This window comes from Misgurnus anguillicaudatus, chromosome 17, assembly GCF_027580225.2.
Source record: "Misgurnus anguillicaudatus chromosome 17, ASM2758022v2, whole genome shotgun sequence".
NCBI lineage: Eukaryota > Metazoa > Chordata > Actinopteri > Cypriniformes > Cobitidae > Misgurnus > Misgurnus anguillicaudatus.
The window spans coordinates 32724043-32744028 of record NC_073353.2 but is presented as its reverse complement, the minus strand read 5'-3'; the positions used below and the strand labels follow the sequence as shown (position 1 = coordinate 32744028).

The window sequence follows — 19986 nt, the reverse complement described above, 5'->3', positions numbered from 1 at the left end:
TATCATAAATTCTGTGTATTTAAACCTCAAATAAGACTACTAACCAACACCACTACATTGTATAATTTAATGTGTTTAGCTTAATTCAAAATTTGTTTTGGAATAATGTGGTATTTTTTACCAGCTTTTATGTTTGCTATGTGTTTTGTTGTCCAAAAACTGTATTAAACTATTTATTATTTTATAGGTCAAAGTGTGCAGATTTGGTACAGAGTTTTATGCAACAAATGCACTTGCAGCAGTAATACATAATTTGTATGAATTCACAACTATAAAATTCAATCATACCTTTAATATTAACCTGTGCTTCAGTCATTAAACAAATCCTGTTTGTGAATTACCAATGCAAAGTGTTCGCAGAACCATGCATTTGCACTTTAAGTGTCCAAAAATTTATAAAATTGTAGTTATTGTTAAAGGTTTTTTAAATCAAATAATCATTATATTTAATATTTATATTTAAATAATATTTTAATAGATTGACAGCCCTAATTTGAATTCTTTTGACTTCACAGAGTCTCTTTTCTCCGACATGCTTCAGTTATGCCAGTCAGTATATCTCACGCTATGAGAAACAAGAGGAAGGTAGGGTGGCTTCAGAATGCCAACTGTCTGTAATTATTCTTTGTGTGAGATAAATATATAACTGAATGTATTGTGTACCTGAACCTCAGGCATCCAGTGGAGCAACATGTACGTTTCTCCTCTGGCTGGTGACACCTCGTCTTTCGGTTGGCTCTGCTGGCTGCTCCTCATTGACTCAATGGTGTATTTCATCATCGGTGTTTACATCCGCATGGTTTTCCCAGGTATGTAATACTTTCCAGGTTTCAGAGAGATGAACAAAATTATCACTCATTTTATAGCCCTTTTTATAAAAAAATTAAATTATATTTAATATTTATATTAAATATTTATATTTTTGACCCATACAATGTATTTTTGGCAATTGCTACATCCTGTGCTACTTAAAATCCTGTGGTCAAGGGTCACATATGTGGCACAAATAATACAGAAAGTTATGCTTACAAAGGGATGTGCAAATATTGCAGTTTTCTGTATTTTTACGATTATAAGGAATGTCAGTAGCTATGTTTCTGTTCAAAGTTGCGTATTACACTTATGTACATAATTGCAATATCGCATTAAACATTTGCGAATAAAACAGTGTTTCCATCCAGTGAGCTGAAGACAGCAAAACTGTCACTTCCTGAAAAACTGGGGCTAAATATCAGTAAGAAAAGCGTAAAACCTGTATTTAACCATATTTAAGCAATATCACTCGAGTAGGAGTGTGATATAGCTCTATATCATCACAGCCGTGATGATATAGAGCTATATCACACGACTCCGAGAGCGATATTGCTTTTATACAACAGTTCGACGGCACACGTTTGAAAAACGAAAACTAGAAAACAACAACAGAGTTATTTTAAAAGCCTCTTTGTTTGAGAACTACTTCTTCCGCCACGGATTTGAGGGCGGCCAGAATGACAGGTAACACTTTCGGCTGCTTTGAAGCTCATAATAACTCAATGGACTGAGTAGCCGTTTCTTTATATTACCGTTTCTTGGTCACAAAGTGTAGTTTTAAGATTAGTTCAGTCGAGAATATATATGTATTATATTTAAATCTGCAGTCGATTAGTAAAGATAGCGCCTGTTTGAACGTTTGCTTAGTAAGATTCGGTGCGTATGAGAACCAGAGCATGAGCGGACGTCAGTGTTCACTCGCCCTGCTGACCACCGCCCTCTCTGGGCTACATCTCTGACAGGGATTCCCTGGCTCTCATGTTGGCCATGTCTGTATTTGATGGTCAAAAATGAGATAAAATCAGCAGTATTTGGTGTCATGATGAAACTATTACTTGGTTTCTTATTTACATTTAGTGTCTTTTGTGTTGTTATTGTTTTGACGCGAGGTAAAAGTTAATAAAACTATACTTATATAATGTTACTATTGCTTTCCCATTTAATCTTAACGCGATACAAAGAACTCGCTTGTTATTAGACTTTGTTCTTATCAGTACTATATATATTTTTTATAAGTGTCAGAAAGATGTTTTTTGCATGCTGCTTATAAATATATCAGTGGTGATATCTCAAAAACGTGTTTTAATAGTCACGTCATGATAAAATAAATGATCAATGTCCACATTTAACAGCTTTGGTGCTTACCTGCGGTTCCACTGTGTTTTCGCGTTCTGAGGAGAGAGATCCAGAAAAAAATATTAATATTTCTGCTGTTTAAATTGACAGACTTTAGTTATTAATTTCAGAACTTCCACAACCGCATTTTGATGCTGTGCAATAAGTTATGAAAGCTTTTTAGTCGAGTTGTGCTGTCCAACGCACAAGACTTTTTTTGATGTGCATCTAGGGATTTATTCAGTTAAAGTGTTTCTGTCATATTTCATGGGCATGTTTTCCTATCGGATAAGAAATGTATCTTACTTAATACGTTTTTTGCAGATTTTTAGAATTTATCTCGGCATTTTCATCCAGAGTTTTTGATGCGATACTCCAAAATGCGCATAAATAGGTGGATGGAAACATAGCTTTAGAGATGTCCATACAGTACAAGATAATACCCCCTGGGTTATCAATACTAAATACTAAAAATAACATAGCGGTTTTTATTTATTTCTAAAGTGATAAATTTGGTGTCATTATATTTTTTGTCTTATTTCTATACAATATTTATTTGGAGGCGAGTTCAAATGAATGTCATATGTGTATAGCACCATAGAATAAATTTAGAAGTTTACAGTCAAGGATACTAAAGGATATTTCAATTTCGTTCTCTCAATCAGGAAAGTATGGCATAGGATATCCCTGGTACTTCCCTTTTACACGCGCCTTCTGGGAAGACGTGTTCAGCTGCTGTATCAAAGCACCAAAGAAGACTGGCAGAGGGCTGCTTTTTACTAACATGATGCAGGAACACAACATTAATAATGACAAGAACAAAGGTACATGACAATAACTTTACATCTCTTTGGAAATCTTTCAGATTTGCACCTACATTTTTTGCTTTATTATTTTATACAGTATGTGCACCTTGAAATAAATAGTGTAAATTGTAGTCCTTTAGTTTTTTTTTTATGTGTTATATTTCACATTTACATTAAATTTAGATTCCCTGGTAGTCAAACGCTTGACCTATGGGTAGAGCTACAGTGGCACATTTTTTAAACAATTTCATGTTTCTTTCCTATTAGGAAAAAGTAACGGCTTAGCTAATGGAGAAGAAGACTTTTCACAGTTGCCAGTGGGTGTCTCGCTGTACGGCCTCACGAAGACTTATGACAACCGGCATGCCGTAGACAATCTGAACCTTACTTTCTACGAGGGCCATGTCACATCTCTGCTGGGTCACAATGGTGCTGGAAAAACCACAACAATGTAAGTGTTTTTACATTTTTGGTAATTTTTTTGCTTTTGGTTTATTAACATAACATAATTTTTTTGCATGCAAATACGTGTTTTGCATGCAAATAATTTTTTTTACATTTTGCATTATATTTAGCAGACTATTTTTTTGCTTTGTTCAAAAACCAAGTGTGCTTTCTAATAGACAGTCCTTCCAGAAAAACGCTGAGCTTTTTAAGGATTGTTGCAGGCAAAAATGATCTTGCTGCACGTTTTCTGAAAAAATGCGATGGAATATGTGAGATACTTATGCAATTTTATGCAATGAAATTGCGTGAACTTGCCAAGATTGTGGGAACTTGCAAAAACTGCGTGGTCTTGCAAAAACTGTTTGCAGCTTTTCATTGAGGTTCACGTTGCGTAATTACGTCACTTCTTAACAGTCCCATGACAAAAGGGGACATGGCTGCACATGTGTGAAGCAACATTTTTCAACTTTCTACTAAGTTGAAAGTTCTGTGATCTACCATTAGAGACACTCTATACAAGCAAACATGGTATGTATTGTCTGAGTAGCGGATACGTAGATATATAAGTGACGTCACAGAGTCAGGGTGACTAATTACATTGATGATGGGCTAAGCCCGAAACGTTTGTATCTTTGTATCTTTGCATCTTTGGCCATTTGATTTTTTTTCGGCATTGAATAAATGTTTCACATTAGTAGGATTTCTGTGTGCGGACTTTTCTTCTTTGCATTGATCTATATTTTGGAGTTACGCACCAGAGTTACCATTGTATTGGACTAGAGGCGCGGACGCCATCCCTTCACACAACTTTCTACTAAGACATATATGACTTTTTGCCGAGCCCCTAAGGTGACATTCGAGTAAAAAAATCAAAAGTTTAGTTTCATGTGCTCACGCGAAACTTTCATGTGCAGAATTTTTTTAAGTTTAGTTTCGCATGCTCACGTGAAAGCGAAAGTTTCACGTACGCACGGGATAGTTTCACGTGCACACGCAAAACTAAACTTTGTTTAATTTTTGCTCTATGTCCCCTTAGGGGCTCCGTACTTTTTGCTACAAAAATGCAGGGATAATAAAATCATGCAATCCCAACATATTTGCGGACTACGGCTGATTATACATTGAATCATGCGATCGCATAATCACGTTTTTCTGAAGGGACTAAATAGAGATGCAGCGATATATCGACCAATAATTTGTATTGGTCGATAAAAGCAATTTTTTATACTATCGGCTATCAGCCGATAGTCATGGGCGGTATATTCTGTCAATCAAAAGAGAACAGGAAAATGCAATGAATTTGAGCTATGTTCAATATTAATGGTCATTATATGAATGAATAATATTCAGAAAAATGTATCTTCAAAATTAAGTTAATGGAAGTATTTTTTTTAGTTAATGCAAGTTAATATAACCACCAAACTATCGGTCTTGCCAGATATCAGTCTGAATAACTGTTATCAGTGTAAAATTTTTATATTTGTGCATCTCTTCTGCTGTATCCTTAGGCAATATCCTAATATAAATGGTACCTTGCTATATACTACACTGTTATATGCTGTATTTCAGGTCGCTTCTGACAGGCTTGTTTTCACCTACTTCTGGCACCATTGAGGTGTATGGAATGGATATGCAGACGTTTATAGATGATGTGCGTAAGGAGATGGGTGTGTGCATGCAGTATGATGTCCTCTTTGACCACCTTACCACCAAGGAACACCTGCTGTTATACGCTCAGATCAAATCCCCCCAGTGGACTAAACATGAAGTGAACGAACAAGTGCGCAAGTACGTACTTTTTTGCACTGTAATACCATTATTAAAAGACTATTCTACAGGCTTGTAAAGGATTAATGGGTTTTAAACTAGGTTGTAGGTTCAAACCCCACAATGGAAAAACATCACTATTCTACTAAGCAAGGCATTTATCTTTAGATAAATAGATAAAGCATCAGGTAGAGTAATATGATCTGTATTTCCCTCTCCCAGAACCCTAAAGGAAACAGGCATGTATGCCCACCGCCATAAACGCGTCGGCACCCTATCAGGTGGTATGAAGAGAAAGCTATCCATCTCTATCGCCTTCATAGGAGGCTCTCGGCTGGTGGTGCTGGATGAACCGACCACAGGGGTGGACCCTTGCTCTCGCCGCAGCATCTGGGACATTGTCCTTCAGCATAAGCAAGGTGAAATTCCCGTGCAATTCCATTTTTGTACCTGTAGCACCCCCCCCACCCCACCCTCAAAAGACTTTGTTTGTTCTTATCGGGTATCTGACACTTGGTTAAGAATTTAATTAGACTCGAATGGATTTTCTCAAGGTGCGTGCAGTTAAATCCAGACGGGGAAAAATCCAGACGCAGATGTAGTAACGACTGATTGTTATCCGTCATGTTCCCCGTGTTCTCGCCTCTGATGTTTAATTATCTTCCTCGGAGACGGTTAGCGAATTTATCTCAAGCGAGGATTTAAAACCTTAAGAGGGGGGTCGTGTCATAGTCTCCTGTGTTATCTTTAAACATCGCTGTCTGTCTCTCTCTCACTTTCTCTGTCTTTCTGTCTGTATCAGTAAATCTTTGATTTGACGCCTGTCTACCTGTTTTGTTTAACTGTCCAGAACGCACCATCATTCTTTCCACCCATCACCTGGATGAAGCTGAAGTTTTGAGCGACCGTATCGCCTTCCTGGAGCGCGGAGGCTTGAAATGCTGCGGTTCTCCGTTTTACCTCAAAGACAAGATGGCTAAAGGCTACAACCTCACTCTTACAAAGAGGGTACACATCATATACTGTTCACTTTCAAATTTTGACATAAATTCAGTTTTCCCACATCAAATTTGTCAGGGGAGGAAGTTGCAGTTACAGGATTAATTCCCAAGAAACTCATCTAGTGATAAAATTAAAGGATTAAATAATTTACTCACCACCATGTCATCCAAAATGTTGATGTCTTTCTTTGTTCATTCGAGAAGAAATTATGTTTTTTGAGGAAAACATTCCAGGATATTTCTCATTTTAATGGATTAAATCTGTTACGTGTTGGGGTCCATTAAAGTCCATTAAAATGAAAAAAAAATCCTGGAATGTTTTCCTCAAAAAACATAATTTCTTCTCGACTGAACAAAGAAAAACATCAACATTTTGGATGACATGGTGATGAGTAAATGATCTGGATTTTTTATTTTAAGAAAATGGACTAATCCTTTAAATACTTTAAATGTCATTGTAGAATGCTTTCCATCAAATTTTCTGTCCAATCTATAAAAATAAAAACATGCATTTGTGGTTTAGGTTCAGCCTCATGATTCAAAAGAGAAGTTTGACGGTGAGCAGCTGAAGGAGTTTATTCAGTCCTACATGCCCGAGGCACGTCAGAAGGAGGGAGATGTGGGCGATTTGGTGTACTCCCTCCCGCCGTACAGCCTCCAGAATGCTGCCGCGTACCAATCCCTGCTCACCAGTCTGGATCAGAACCTGGACAAGCTTCAGCTGGGCTGCTACGGCATATCCGACACCACCCTCGAAGAGGTAATTATCAGATAAAGAGGGCCCAATAGCGATCTCCCACATTTGGATCCTAAGGCATGTTTTCAATTAATTCTCTCTATAGGGATTTAATTCAAGATGAGTCACAAAATTGGGAACATTTGATTTCAAGCAAAACTCAGAAGCAGATAAATACAAATATTTTCATTGCTTAAAGGGGGCATTTAACAAGACTTTTTTATTATGTCAAATAAACCTTTGGTTTCCCCAGAGTATGTATGTGAAGCTTTAGCTCAAAATACCACATAGATAATTTATTATAACATGTTAAAATTGCCACTTTGTAGGTGTGAGAAACAATTTGCCAGTTTAAAATGCAAATTAGTTGATCTCTGCACTAAATGGCAGTGCCATGGTTGGATGGTCGTTTGGACCAGTGGTTCAGGTTTTCACTTGCCTTGCCAAAATTTTCATTGGCTTTAATAAAAAATGTCAGTGTCACATATTTAAAAATAAAAATAATTAAAAAGTCAAATATATTGTATACATATACATGTTCCAGCAAAAAAAGGCTCCCAAATTTTCTGCTTTACCTGTAAACTGACAGCAAATTTAGCAAAATATTGCATTGTTTCTGTCGTCGTGTTTTACCCAAGTAATTGTATGCTTCCAAGATGTTAAATAATATACATTGATGAAAATATATTTTAATGACTGAAAGTGAAGCACTGGCCCGATCAGGCAAGTGACAATACTTTTTACTGGCCCGAACGTCTCTCACGCTTGCCCCGGGCCACCGGGCAGTCCTTTATGTTGAGCCCTGATAGTGCACATTAAGGGGCAGTATTATCCCCTTTTGACATCACAAGGGGAGCCAAATTTCAATTACCTATTTTTTCACATACTTGCAGAGAATGGTTTACCAAAACTACCGTATATACCCGAATATAAGACGACCCCGCATTTTCTAGACTTATTTTTGGGAAAAAAGAGATTTTGTGGAAAAAATCAGGTTTTCAACAGAAAATAATTTTATTTTAAAATTCTAGTGATAATTCATTGGAAAAACATTTTAACACCATTCATTAAATATTGGGATTAATTTGTCATAAAATAAAGTGCACTCTGTCAATGAATGAGTTCAGAAATGAATAAATGAGTGACAAAAAATGAATAACCTTTCTACAAAAATGCAATAATTATGTAGGCACATGTATGTATGTAACTGTGGTACTGTGTAGATAGATAGAAAATAACCAACTGCTTTTAATCGAACACATCTAACCTATCGTGTTGGCGCCCTCTACTGTTTGCCCCTGCTTTCTCCCTTTGCCCGTGATTTATATTGCGAATAAAAGATGACCCCCCATTTTCAGCCTATTTTTAGAACAAAAACCTTGTCTTATATTCGGGTATATACGGTAAGTTACTGGGTTATGAAACTATTTGTTTTTTTACAAATCCAAAAATCTGATGTATTTCTAAATAGTCTCTTTATATATGGTTTATAATCTACTTTTTCACATTTTCTAGGTTCATCGAAGCACTGGGGACCCAATTATAGCACTTAAACATGCAATTTTCATGATATGTCCCGTTTAAGAGTGTAGGGAGGCCAATGCGATTGCACAATTTTTCAATGCTTCATGGGATGGGACTTGGGGTTTGCGCAGGCATAACCCATCGCTTATTCTCTGAACTGCTTGTTTACATGTTTTGTTAAAGATCATTGTTTTCAGAGAATATTACCTTTATTTGTCTGTACCCAGGTGCCCTCCATTAACCTTTGCTTTTTCGCAGGTCTTCCTGCAGTTGACTCGAGACGACATGGAGCCCGAAGTAAGCAGCCTCCACTCCGTGTCCGAGTCTGTGGTGGTTAATGACATGTTTGCTTCGAGAGAAAGTCTTTCAGATGACCTCAACAGCACGTATCTTGGAGAGAAAGCCAGTAAGTGGCGTTCGTTTCTTTCAACCTTCTGCAGAATAGTTTCACGACCTGTACTTTTCGAATTACCCCATGAAAGATTTGAACCTTAAAATCTCATCTTGACAATTTCTTGGATTGAGAAAGTTTCAGTGATTGCCTGGATCTCATGTGAAACGCTGTTTTGTTCTCTCTGATAGGTCTTACCGGTAGCTCAACTGTGAGCGGTGTGGCCCTGACCGCACAGCGCGTGATGGCCATGTTGCTCAAACGCGTCCATCACTCCAAGAGGGATTGGAAAGGTCTGTTTTCCCAGGTGCTGCTCCCTGTGTTCTTCGTAATTGCTGCTATGGGCCTGGGCTCTATCAAGAGTGATCTTCAGCACTTTCCTGAAATGGAGCTGTCACCTGCTCTGTACCACGTTGATGAACAATATGCTTTTTTCAGGTGAGACTCGTCTGCCGCTTTTGGAATGCCATTTGCTAAAAGATCTGATGTATTTCTAAATATTCTCTCTATATATGGTTTAGCTCTCATTACCTACATTGTATGCTCTCTCAACAGCAATCAGAATCCCAACAGCAGCAGCCTTGTCGATATGATGATGTCCTATCCAGGCATTGACCACTTCTGCATGAAAGACCCCAGTAACTCGTAAGTAATCCTCCATGTCTCGGTGCAGTCGGGCTCTTTGAGATCAGTAATCAGACCGCAGGCTGCTGTAAGCCACAAGTGATTACACATCACAGCATCAGATCACCTGGCCACTGCAAATGGGTTTCATGATTTCAGGTCTGTTTCTAAGCTGTGGTCACCATCTTCCTAGAGTAGCTGAGCCCTGACACTGTGATATTCTCTCTGGGTCTTATCACCTTCTAGGTCATTTTTTCACACTAATGTGCTTTTTCGGCTGCTATCACTGTTTTATATCATGCTTTCCCCGATTTTTTTATCATCTTTTGTTCATTTCCTCTCTTAAAATCTCATAAACATCCCTTGCTTTTTGTGGGATCTCGGTATATTGGTTTTGTTTTGTTTCTCAGCCACACATCTACCTTGCCTCCCATTTGTAATTCCAATATAAGAGCCACTTATAATAATGTGCCTGTATAGTGGAAGGAGACGATGTGTGTACTTGTTTTCTTGTGAATTTAAATTTAATACAAATTTTCTTATATCTTAACAATCAAGGTATAGGGGTGAGCGGGCCACAAACTAATGCGGGCTTAATAGTAACACAGCTGCTTTACATATTTCTACAGGTCCGAACAATCTGTGCTTTTGGTCTTTCTCTCTGATTGTCAAAAGATGATCTCCTGTGAATTTGTGCAAAGTTTTGATGTGTTTTGGTTAAGATATTGAACAAAGAGTGTTTTGGAGGCATAAAAGTACATTTCTTCATCTTATGTTTTTTTTCAATATTAGAGCCTCTGAGTTGAGTGTTTAAGTCACCAAATCCAACCTTATATTATTTGAATCACTGTCTTGTTACTTAAAACATAACACCATTTCGAAACACGTCAGCAACTCAGTAACTGATAGCCGGGATTGAAAACCTTTTTACACAGCAGGGTTAGTGTTACAACTAAGCCTCCAGTTTACAATAGAGACCTGAAAACCACGCCCACCGGGGGGGAAGCAATCCAACCGTCTCCATTGACTTTGTATTGCAAGAGGCCGCCTCCTTGTCATTTCTGGCTTATAACAAAAAACAGAATAATGCCTAAAAGCTGCTGTGTGACAATATGTACAGCTAACAAGCCAAAGAACCTAGAAATAAGTTTTTATAAGCTGTCGAGCCGTAAAACCCAGCCTTTAAGGAGAATAAAGTGGATCGCCGACTACGTTTCCCCCTAGTGGACGAAGTTTTACTAACCGTAGTACTATGAAAAGTTGCCTTTTTCCATTTCTGTGTCTTTAAACGCTCGTTTTTTTAAAGTCGACAGCTTATAAAAACGTATTTGGTTTTTTTTGGCGTGTTAGATGTACACCTTGTCAAACACCAGCTTTTAGGTATTATTCTGTTTTTAAGTTTAATCTGTAAACAAGTTTTTATAAGCTGTCGACCCCAAAAAACGAGCGTTCAAAGACACAAAAATGGACACAGGCAACTTTTCATAGTACTTCTATTAGTAGAACTGCGTCCACTAGGGGGAAATGTAGTCGGCGATCCACTTTATTCTCCTTAAATGCAGGGTTTTACGGCTCGACAGCTTGTGGAAGCTTGTTTCTGGGTTCTTTGGCTTGTTGGCTGTGCATGTTGTCACGCGGCGGCTTTTGGGCATTGTTCAGTTTTTTGTTGTGGGCCGGAGGTGACAGGGAGGCGGCTTCTCGCGGTGCAGGGTCGGTGGAGACGGTTGGGTTGGTTTCCCCCCCGGTGGGCGTGGTGTTCAGATTTGCATAACTGCGCTCTGTCTCTATGATAATGAAATGAAAACAATGTAAAGACTACAGAGTTCGTCTTTGGCAGCGTGAAAAAATACCGGAAAAACAAAACACTCAACCTTGTGCAACAATGTAAACAGTGCGTGCTACAACTAACCCCACATTAGTTTTTGCCCCGCGCACCCCTTATCATTTAATACGTTTTGTTAAATTCAAAATTTAACAAATTTTCTTTGAGGAGCCGTAAAGGGATGCTCCCTAGAAAGATGAGGAGGGGGGCTTGGGGTATCAGAGGGAGCACCACTGTTTTATGCACACCAATATTTTGATAATTTTATAGAAATTATATGTATACACCGTTAAATTACATTTATGCACTCGCAGTGCATTCATACCATACATTTTAATCATTATTTGCAATCTCTGGGTTTCGAACCCATGACCTTTGCCAGTTGAGTAACAAGAAAAATACAGCGTGACAAAATGTATACAGTCTATTACATTGGAAGTTTCTACTCATGTAACAGAGAGTTCTGCCCCATTAGAAACAAGTTTTGCTTGATATAACAAAAATTAGAGGAACATTGGTTGGCACTCATTCCAACCCCTTCCCAGCACATCTCAAGAGCTTCTCACTGATAGCTTCACAATTATCACAGCACTGTCTCGAGTGCTTATCTGGATCACTGCATGCACACGTTAGCAAGGCATAATATTGTTTTCTTCAAATCTAAGAAGGTTTATTTTCTGTAGGATTTGCAAAGACAGGCAAAAAACAGAACCCCAGACCTGGATCTCCAAAGGCAACAGTTCAGCTACGTTCTCCACCTGCAAGTGTAGCAACCAAGTGCAGGTGAGTCACAAGCATCTTAACAATAAGGACACTTATAATCCTTTCAATATCCAATGCGACTGTGGAAAATGCACAACATTGAGAATATAAGTATTGAGAGTGTGATAGAAATCCTGCTGGGTTTAATGCAGGGTTGAGCTCCTTTCATAATTGAATCTAGCTTTACTGAATTTATTAAGCAAAGTTAAAGATACATTCTTGCATATCAGTTTAATATTCAAAGATATCTTTTTGTTTAAACATTGAAACCAGTCTGAGATATCAACATTTACTCAGCCATCGGTGAGACTTTACATCATGACTTGTTTGACTGAATTGGGGAGTGTTCAACTGAATAAATTCAAGAATTGTGCTCATTCCTGTATCATGGTTTCTGTTCATTTCATCACTCACTTATCTGTGCATTTCAGTCATGTCCTGCGTCAGGTTACGATCCACCTCACATACGAAATCCATCATCCCAGATTGTCTTCAACTTGACAGGCATCACGGTAGAAAACTATCTGCTGTCCACCGCAAATGACTTCATTAGAAACAGGTGAAGTGGATTGCACACAATATCACAGTATTAAACAAATTTCAAACGGTAATACTTGTATGTCACAAGTTCAAATCATGGTAATGTGGAATAATAAGGAGTAAACCGCCAGTAGGCTGGTTAATAATTAAAGAGGAAGCCCTTCAGTTTATCCCGTCTTTACTGTGACATTTTCGACCGGCTGACATTTTCCGTGCTAGTCAAATAGCACACAGCGGCGGGGCGTGCCGATGGCTTGAAAATACTTTATTACACCTAAAATAGTAAGGCTAGCATTCATTATTTATACATTTGGTCTTCAGAAAAAAATGTAATGAAGTACACAGCAGTGCCTCGGGCGTTGGCAAAAAATAAAAAGACATCACAGCTCAGGCAAGAAATTGGGTGAGAATTCATCAAAGCCGTAAAACTAGTAATTAAAAGTATATCATGGAGAATGTGTTTTTAGTGTTCCAGAGTACTTACACGTTTATTGCTACATAAATTGAGCTGTAATGTGAATATAAGAATGCGGGGTAGAACATTAAGGTAATGGAGACTTTTAAGGGCCAATGAAAACACCCATGAATCTTGTCACAGGTCAACCAGCAGGGAGTGTGTATACAGTAGGGTCCAAAAGTCTGTGGCATTAGTGAAACAGCTTCAATTTAGCCTTCTTTTCAATTTAATTCAAACATTTAGTTACAAATGACATGATATCAATAAATTATACAAACTTAAGCGTTAGAAATTTATTTCAGAATTTCTAATATGGGCACTGGACCACAAAACCAGTCCTAGGGATCAGTATTTTGAAATTGAGATTTATAAAATATCCTTATGTGAAACATGATCTTTACTTAATATTCTAATGTTTTTTGGCGTAATAAAAATGATAATTGTGACTTATACAATGTATTGCTGGCTATTGTTACAAATAATACGGGTGCAACTTATTTTGTTGTCCAGAGTCACATGTTACACTTTAGCAGGCGTAGACTCTATACGATCATCAAAACCTGATAGTCTTGGTTAGCTCAGCATAATATGAGAATACTCCATGAGCATCGCATTGAGCATCTTAACTCTTTCCCTGCCAGCATTTCTTCCGGGTTGTATAAGTATTGCAGAAAGCCGGAAATACTCGCCATTGGCAGGAGCGTCTTCTTTTAAAAGATTAGTCCATTTTCTTAAAAAAAAATGCAGATAATTTACTCACCACCATGTTATCCAAAATGTTGATGTTTTTCTTTGTTCAGTCGAGAAGAAAATATGTTTTTTAAGGAAAACATTCCAGGATTTTTCTCATTTTAGTGGACCCCAATATGTAACAGTTTTAATGCAGTTTAAAATTGCAGTTTCAAAGGACTCTAAATGATCCCAAACGAGGCATAAGGGTCTTATCTAGTAAAACGATTGTCATTTTTGGCAAGAAAAATAAAAAGATTTGCACTTTTAAACCACAACTTCTCGTCTATCTCCAGTCCTGTGATGTGCCAGCGTGACATCACGTAATTGCGCAATGCCGTGGAAAGGTCACGTGTTACATATATGAAACACACATTTGCGGACCATTTTAAACAATAAGCTGACACAAAGACATTAATTAGTATAATTTGACATACAACAACGTCGGAGCGGCCCTCTTTCTCCACACTTGTAAACACTAGGCTGTGGTTTCGATACGTCATCCGTGACCTCTTGATGTGATGACGTATTGCGTGAGGTCGCACTGGCGCATCACAGGACTGGAGATATACGAGAAGTTGTGGTTTAAAAGTGCATATTGTGTGTCAAAAATGACAATCGTTTCGCTAGATAAGACCCTTAAGCTCGTTTCGGATCATTTAGAGTCCTTTGAAACTCCGTTGAAACTGCAATTTTAAACTGCATTAAAACTGTTATGTGTTGGGGTCCATTAAAGTCCATTAAAATGAGAAAAATCCTGGAATGTTTTCCTCAAAAAACAGAATTTCTTCTCGACTGAACAAAGAAAGACATCAACATTTTGGATGACGTGGTGGTGAGTAAATAATATGGACTTTTATTTCGAAAATGGACTAATCCTTTAATTGACGAGTTAACTCGAGTTAAGATAGCCAATGTCACACATTTCCATTTGAAATTTATAGAAACTTAAATCTATAGTCTTAATATGTATTTCTTTTTAAGTCTAGTTAGAAAACAGTATATTATAATATACCTCGCTAACACAAGATGTGTTTGTTTCAGATATGGGGGCTGGGACTTTGGAAGCCCCCTCCCTGTTGATCTCAAGATGGATATGGTAGATGTACCAAAGAACAGAACTCTTGCGAAGGTAATTTTGTTACATTTTCATCCATTGACAAGGTGCCTCATTATCCCAATGTCACAGTTTACAAAAACACATACTCCCAATATGACATGGTGAAAATAAGAAGGCTGCAGTGATTCGATATTTTATAAATGTTTGTGTTAAAACAGGTTTGGTATAATTCAGAAGGCCATCACACCGCGCCTGCTTACCTCAACAGCCTGAATAACTTTCTTCTGAGATCCAGTCTGCCACCAGAAAAACGACAAAAATACAGTCAGTCACGTATCTCTCTTATATGGCTTCTGGCTTTCTGTCTCTTTCCCTGTAAAAGCGTATTTTTAAAATTCCATATATCTAATACGGTCATGTCCATGTTATCAGTTTGCTAGCCGGTAAGAGCCTCAAACAAAATCTTTATCTTTTAACAATTTGAAGCCATAAACCTTTCAAACATTGAGAATATTCAAAAAATTAGGGTCACTTTTTAAAATTCCTAGTAAACTCATACAATATAACTTAAATGTTACTTTGAAAGTTATGCAATTATATTTAATGTAGTTTCCACAAAGCCTTAAACTTGCCTTAAACTTTTTGGTATTTTATCAGACAACTTCATGGAGCTCTTATGGCTCATTTACATTCATTATTCTTTGAAAGTAATGCATTTCAAAACAGTTCATTTATTAGTATGCTAATATGCTGGCACACTTATATATATTTGTCTGCAAAACTTCTATACGTTATATATTAACATATGCTTTAGATCAAATAGTTTGTAAGGTCAAGAGAAGCATTTCACCTGAAACCTGAACCGTAGTGTAATTCTTCCTCTCATGCACTCAACTCACATTTAAATATAATTTGTTTCCATGTGGACTAATAATGGGTCCACCCCGACCTCCTTTAGATTAACACATACGATTTGCACGAGTGCTTTTCAATTTTATGTGCGACATGCATCTGTGGGCGGTCATAAGACATCCATTTAAAGCTGAAGCTATTAATAAAAGGTATAACAAAAATGTAGTACCTGTACTTTTAGACAGGGGGCAGTGTTTCTATTCCATTATCCACTTTGAAGCACACTGGTCCGAATGCTAATTAGAGATTCTGAGAATAAAATAAAGGGACGAAGCTGGACAGAAGCCCTGGTCTTATTTCAACGCTGCCAGGCAAGCCCAGTGTCTGAGATTCACTGCCTCCAAGCAAGATTAATACAATCCCAACAGTCAATAATGGAAAGAAGAGGCGTAGTCATTCACATGTAGCTCAATCCTGGAAAAACCGAGCGTAAATTCAGCAAAGCTTCATGGGAAGAGCAGATTGCGGGTCACATGTTTCATAAAAAATGACGGATTGGGAATGTGGATATGTCCAAGTGTGCTAAAATACTTTTTTCTCTGTCTCTACAGCTATCTCAGTATCCAGCCACCCATACCCTGGCCAAGTTCAAAGCGAAGATGTCATGTAAGAACACACACACACGCGCGCACCCACATGCCCTTGTGTCTGCCAGCTAGAGTTGATGAAGTACTCTGTGGGACCAAATACAGACTGAGCATATTAGTTGGGCCAGTACCAAATCATAGGCCCAGTGGTGGGGAAAAGAAAGCAATCAGCCAAATGATGAGCTTTAGATAAGATATGCAAACATTGCTCTGACATTTTCATTCTAGTAGAGCACTTGAACTAATGTAATTTGACTCGTGTATTTACTCCTCTTTGATTTTCCCCCAGCTTGGCTTATTGATTACTAACCCAATATAATGTGTGTTTACTCTCAAGGTGGTTAGAGGTTAACTAATTCAACAAAAACATGGTTTTGTTTAGAGCGCTGCTGGGAATTTAAACCGTGCCAAAATATGAAATGGTGATATATGAGTAATATGAGTGATGAGAACGACTATTGATGGATCTTAGGATCTAAGTTTCTTTAAAGGGACCTGTGATATTAACAATAGGTGCAGGAGTATGACTATGAATATGGGAAAATGCAATGCTAAGTCTATAGGGAAGGAAGTCCCGCCTTCTAGTAAGAACAGCTAATTGATGTTCAATATTTCTCTGAGGGAGGGGCTACAGAGTTTTGTAAATCTTGGGGTGTGCGTAGTAGATGGAGCTACTTTAAAAAAGTTATTTTTTTAGAGTTAAAGACAGAATTTATGTGTAGTTTAATAGCTGGTTTAAAAATGTCATTTTATTGTGACCTTAGTAAATGATTTTAGAGCTATCTAATGTCTTTTCGCATTTAAATAGAAATGACTTGGTCTTGCATGGCTAAAATAGCTACCTTGTGGCATTGCATATTTGACAGCTGACTTTCCTTAAAGCGTCCATAACACATGCGTGTATGATGTAAATTTAGAGTAGCCTTCCTATAGAGTAGTATTACATCCTTCATATCTCCGAAGAGTCTTTAGTTTTATCAGATTTATAAAAGACAGATTAGCTTTACCGATTCTTTCTGATAACTTACAAAAAAATCGAAAGGATGAGTTACTAGCTGCGGGAGGAGCGAGTCCGAGTCAACACTATACAACACTGACTGGATAACTTATGGTTCGCTACATGTTCGTGTCATTTATATAATATGCACTTACCGGTCTATTTCCAACATAACACAGAAGTCTTTACCTTACTTACTGCATGCAACTCATGACCCAGTTGGGACTTTTCAATGAAATCCAGCGTTAAACAAACAAACACGCAAAACTCCGCTGCTACCCCAGATAAACAAATTACATCCAATGTTTCCATAGTGCTGGCTTTCTTCTCCTTACATCCAAAAACACAATTCTTCTTTTGTGCCATTGTTGAGTTTGATATAAAACAAAGCTATCCCGTAAAATGATGCCTGTAGCTTGGCGTCATTGGTTTTCTCGCTCTCCCCGCTGATTGACGTGTGGGTGTGCTTTTCCTGGGGGAAGTGCGCTTAACAAGAAGTGATACGTATAGCTTACCCCTAAAACATATGCTGGACCCAAAATAAAAAAAAACTTGATGAACTACCGTTGAACCCCTACTTTAAGAGAGGAGGGGGGGTTTAAAGCTATTTCATGCATTCTGATTTATAAAAACTGTGTAAGAGTTGGATTCCTCATGCTACACCTAGGCAAAGTGTCAAAAAAGCAGTTGGACACGGACGGAGTATTTCTGTACCGAATGCACTTCGCTAGGGTTCGTACAAGTTTTGGAAAGTTTTTTGGAACATGAAAGATTCATACGTAACAGTCTTACTCTATTTATTTTATGGGCAATTTCAGTGCAGGAAGTCCTGTGGAAGTCCTTATATGGGCACTTTTTTGCAGATTTCCAAAGAACCCAGCATTATGGAAACAATGGATATAGTTTATTTATTTGCCGTAGCAAGGGAGTTGTGCGTGTGTTTGTTTAACACTGGATTTTGTTGAAATGTTGCGGTCCCAGACGGGTCATGAGTCACAGATGGTAAGTAAAAATGCATTAAATGTCTGTGGGGTTTTTTTTGGGAATCGGTGCGCAAGTGCATATAATGTGTGTGTTGCTTGCTCATGACTCGCTCAGCCCGTGGTATGCCTTGAGGGGGTCGGTTTATTCGGAAAGAAACGGTAAAGCTAATATGTCCTTTATAAATCTAAAAAAGACTCTTTGGATATATGAAGGATGTAATACTACTCAATAGGTACTCAATATTCAAGGGACTTTGGTAAAGAGCAGCCAAAAATGAATGATAATTATATCAAAATATATAATATCAAAAAGCAAGTCAGATTATTCGGTAGCCATATTTATGTATGGATTGTAAATCTCCTAAATCTCTCAAATTGTTGGTCTGTATTTCGACAGTAGCATTGTACAAAATTCCAAAATAATCTAAAGAAAAAACAGGCTTGCACAGATCAAAAGTTAGTGTCTTATCCCTTGATTATCCCTGATGGTTTATTTGGGGTGAAGCATGAACAACTCTTCTTATTGAAGCCAGAGTGATCCTCAATTCTGCATTGAGGTTCAGGTGATATATTATTGGTAGCAAAGTTCATGGCAGGAGTGATCGGAAAAGTAGAGGCAGCATTAAACGCTGAAGCTCAGCGGGTGACCACCAAAAGATGATACGCTCCTGCTGAGACGATCTCTGCATCTGTCTCACACAATTCTCAAAGATAGAGAGATCTAAATTCTCATGACTTTCATCTTTCTCTTCCCACTGTGCACCTTGTCCTGTGCTGATGTATATGTATTGGGCTTGACTGAAGAACATTGTTGAGCACACGTGAAACACTATGGGAAATATAAAGCACAGTTTGTATTATAAGGTTAGCATGGGTAAGACATAGAGTTGGTTCAGAATAGAATACTGTGGTGTCATGCTTCACTTTTAAAAATTAAGGTACTTCATGATGCCATAAAACCATTTTTGGGTAAGTGGTTCCATAAAGAACATCTGAAAAACCTGTTTTGTATTGAAAGGTGGGAAATAAATGGTTCATTAAAGAACATTTGACTGAATTGTTCTTAAAGGGAACCAAAAATGTTAAGAGTATACCCTTCTTCTTTGGTAATAGTATGCAGTTGGCAAGTATTTTGAGAATAAAACAAAGTTTCCTATCAAAGTAATCTATTTCTCATTATTTGGTGACAGATCAGGTGTATGTCACATAAAAGTTTAACCTTCCAACCTGATATTTTGTGTACTCAAGGGTGGGAAGTCTGGTTAGCATCCTGGTCGCGCTCTGTGTCCTCACCGGCTACTCCATCATGACTGCCAGCTTTGTCATCTATGAGGTTCAGGAACATTACAACGGTTCCAAGAGACTCCAGCAGATCTCGGGCATCAGCGAGCCTTTTTACTGGATCATCAACTTCTGCTATGATATGGTAATTCATTTGATAGATTTATACTTTTTGGGTGCACAAATATTGCTTTGTATATAATTTTATTTGGAATAAGGTAGCGTGCACACCAAAGCATTTATGCTGGCGGCCAGCATATGTTTCATTTTTTTCCAATGAAAGCGACACCCTTTCAAAAAAGCTGTCAGGTTTTGTCCGCCCCCCTTACTGCTCAGAGCACAGAAAATTGAAATCACTATGCTGTTCAATTACAGGAAGCAGGGTGTGACAAATATCACAACAACCAACCGG

The 19986-nt window shown here is 37.9% G+C and overlaps 1 protein-coding gene across 1 annotated transcript in view; it reads left to right on the top strand.

Annotated features, from left to right (window-relative positions):
- Positions 1–19986, top strand: part of abca12 (ATP-binding cassette, sub-family A (ABC1), member 12) — a 105919-nt gene that overhangs the window by 67721 nt on the left and 18212 nt on the right. Inside the window, exons 49-65 of the mRNA XM_073854620.1 lie at positions 520–585; positions 675–809; positions 2814–2972; positions 3222–3405; positions 4971–5189; positions 5391–5587; positions 6019–6176; positions 6693–6929; positions 8688–8835; positions 9012–9258; positions 9376–9465; positions 11950–12049; positions 12460–12587; positions 14799–14886; positions 15033–15138; positions 16278–16332; positions 19542–19719. Of these exons, the coding sequence (XP_073710721.1) occupies positions 520–585; positions 675–809; positions 2814–2972; positions 3222–3405; positions 4971–5189; positions 5391–5587; positions 6019–6176; positions 6693–6929; positions 8688–8835; positions 9012–9258; positions 9376–9465; positions 11950–12049; positions 12460–12587; positions 14799–14886; positions 15033–15138; positions 16278–16332; positions 19542–19719 (2495 nt within the window). The remainder of the gene's footprint in view (positions 1–519; positions 586–674; positions 810–2813; positions 2973–3221; positions 3406–4970; positions 5190–5390; positions 5588–6018; positions 6177–6692; positions 6930–8687; positions 8836–9011; positions 9259–9375; positions 9466–11949; positions 12050–12459; positions 12588–14798; positions 14887–15032; positions 15139–16277; positions 16333–19541; positions 19720–19986) is intronic.